Below are 1258 nucleotides of genomic sequence, written 5' to 3' on the forward strand. Positions count from 1 at the left end.
CCCCCCCCCCGGTCCCACGACACAGCCTTCGCCGATGGCGCCCGCGACCACATTGACTTCCCCACCGCCCCGGCCATCTCCCTCCCTCGGGCGATCGCCGCGGCCCAGCTGACCACCCGCGACATCAGCCTCTACGAGATCAACGAGGCCTTCGCCGTGGTGCCGCTGGTCAACCAGCAGCTCCTGGACCTGGACCCGGAGACTGTCAACGTCCGTGGTGGTGCTATCTCCCTTGGCCACCCGATCGGGTTCGTACCTGGGCATGCTGCCTCTCCCTCCCTTCCCCTCTCTCTCCCTCTGCTCTTTTCGCTCGTGCTTTCCTCTGCCTCGCCCATCTGACACCATCCCTTTCTTTGCCTCTTCCTCTCGCTCCTCTCGCTCCTCTCGCTCCTCTCGCTCCTCCCGCTCCTCCCGCTCCTCCCCGCACACGCGTCCACCTCTCGATGCCAGTGCCTCCGGTGCTCGTATCCTGGTTACCCTGCTGCATGCCCTGCAGGCTGGTCAGTTTGGCGCGGCGTCCATTTGCAACGGCGGTGGCGGCTCCTCCTCCATGGTTGTCCAGCGCCTGTAAGTGTCTAGCGCCATTTCCCCCCCTCCCCCTCATATAGCAAACACACACACACATGCACATGCACATGCACGCCTATACAGTGCGCCCCTCCCCCCACTCCCCGAGGGCAACCTGGATCCCGCAAGATCGCCAAGTCCCCTTCCCTCGCCTGCTCCTGTCATGCGCCACCTTTTCCCCCACTGCCCCAGGGTCGCCGAATAGAGAGGTATCGGGATTTGTTTCTCCATTTGGCAACTTCCCTCCTGAGCAGGCGCCAAGCCTTCAACACAGATTTGCCCGGCGGAGGGGATCGACAAGAGACCACCAAAAGAGATACTTCGGGTTCGGGCACAGAGAGTGCCCCTTGCGGGGGGATCACAGGGCGGCACAGCGCACAAGCACGCGTACCAGCCCACACTGAGCCCCGCTGGGTGTCTATTTTGCGAAGGTCGCGCTCCAAGGGGGGGGGGGGGAGAAAAGGAAAGAAACAAGGTCGGAACTGAGGGGAAAGGGAGAGAAAGAGGAGGGGGGAGAGAGAGAGAGGGAGGGCGGAAGAAGGGAAAATCAGGCACAGGAACTCGCCGTGCATGAGGAGGAACGCCTGGAAAAAAAAGAAGAAGAACCCGCCAATCAAAGGGGGCAGCGACGGGGGGGGGATTGAGATGTGAAAACTGGGGAATGAGCGAGGGAGGGGGGAAGAACACAAGT

At 62.4% G+C, this 1258-nt stretch overlaps 1 protein-coding gene across 1 annotated transcript in view; it reads left to right on the forward strand.

Moving 5' to 3' along the window:
• Positions 1 to 785, forward strand: part of H696_04457 (acetyl-CoA C-acetyltransferase) — a 2218-nt gene extending 1433 nt beyond the window's left edge. The window contains exons 2-3 of the mRNA XM_009498333.1: positions 26 to 248; positions 451 to 785. Coding sequence (XP_009496608.1) covers positions 26 to 248; positions 451 to 571 — 344 coding nt within the window. The 3' untranslated portion in view covers positions 572 to 785. The remainder of the gene's footprint in view (positions 1 to 25; positions 249 to 450) is intronic.
• Positions 786 to 1258: the final 473 nt, after the last annotated feature.

This window comes from Fonticula alba, assembly GCF_000388065.1.
Source record: "Fonticula alba strain ATCC 38817 unplaced genomic scaffold supercont2.7, whole genome shotgun sequence".
NCBI lineage: Eukaryota > Rotosphaerida > Fonticulaceae > Fonticula > Fonticula alba.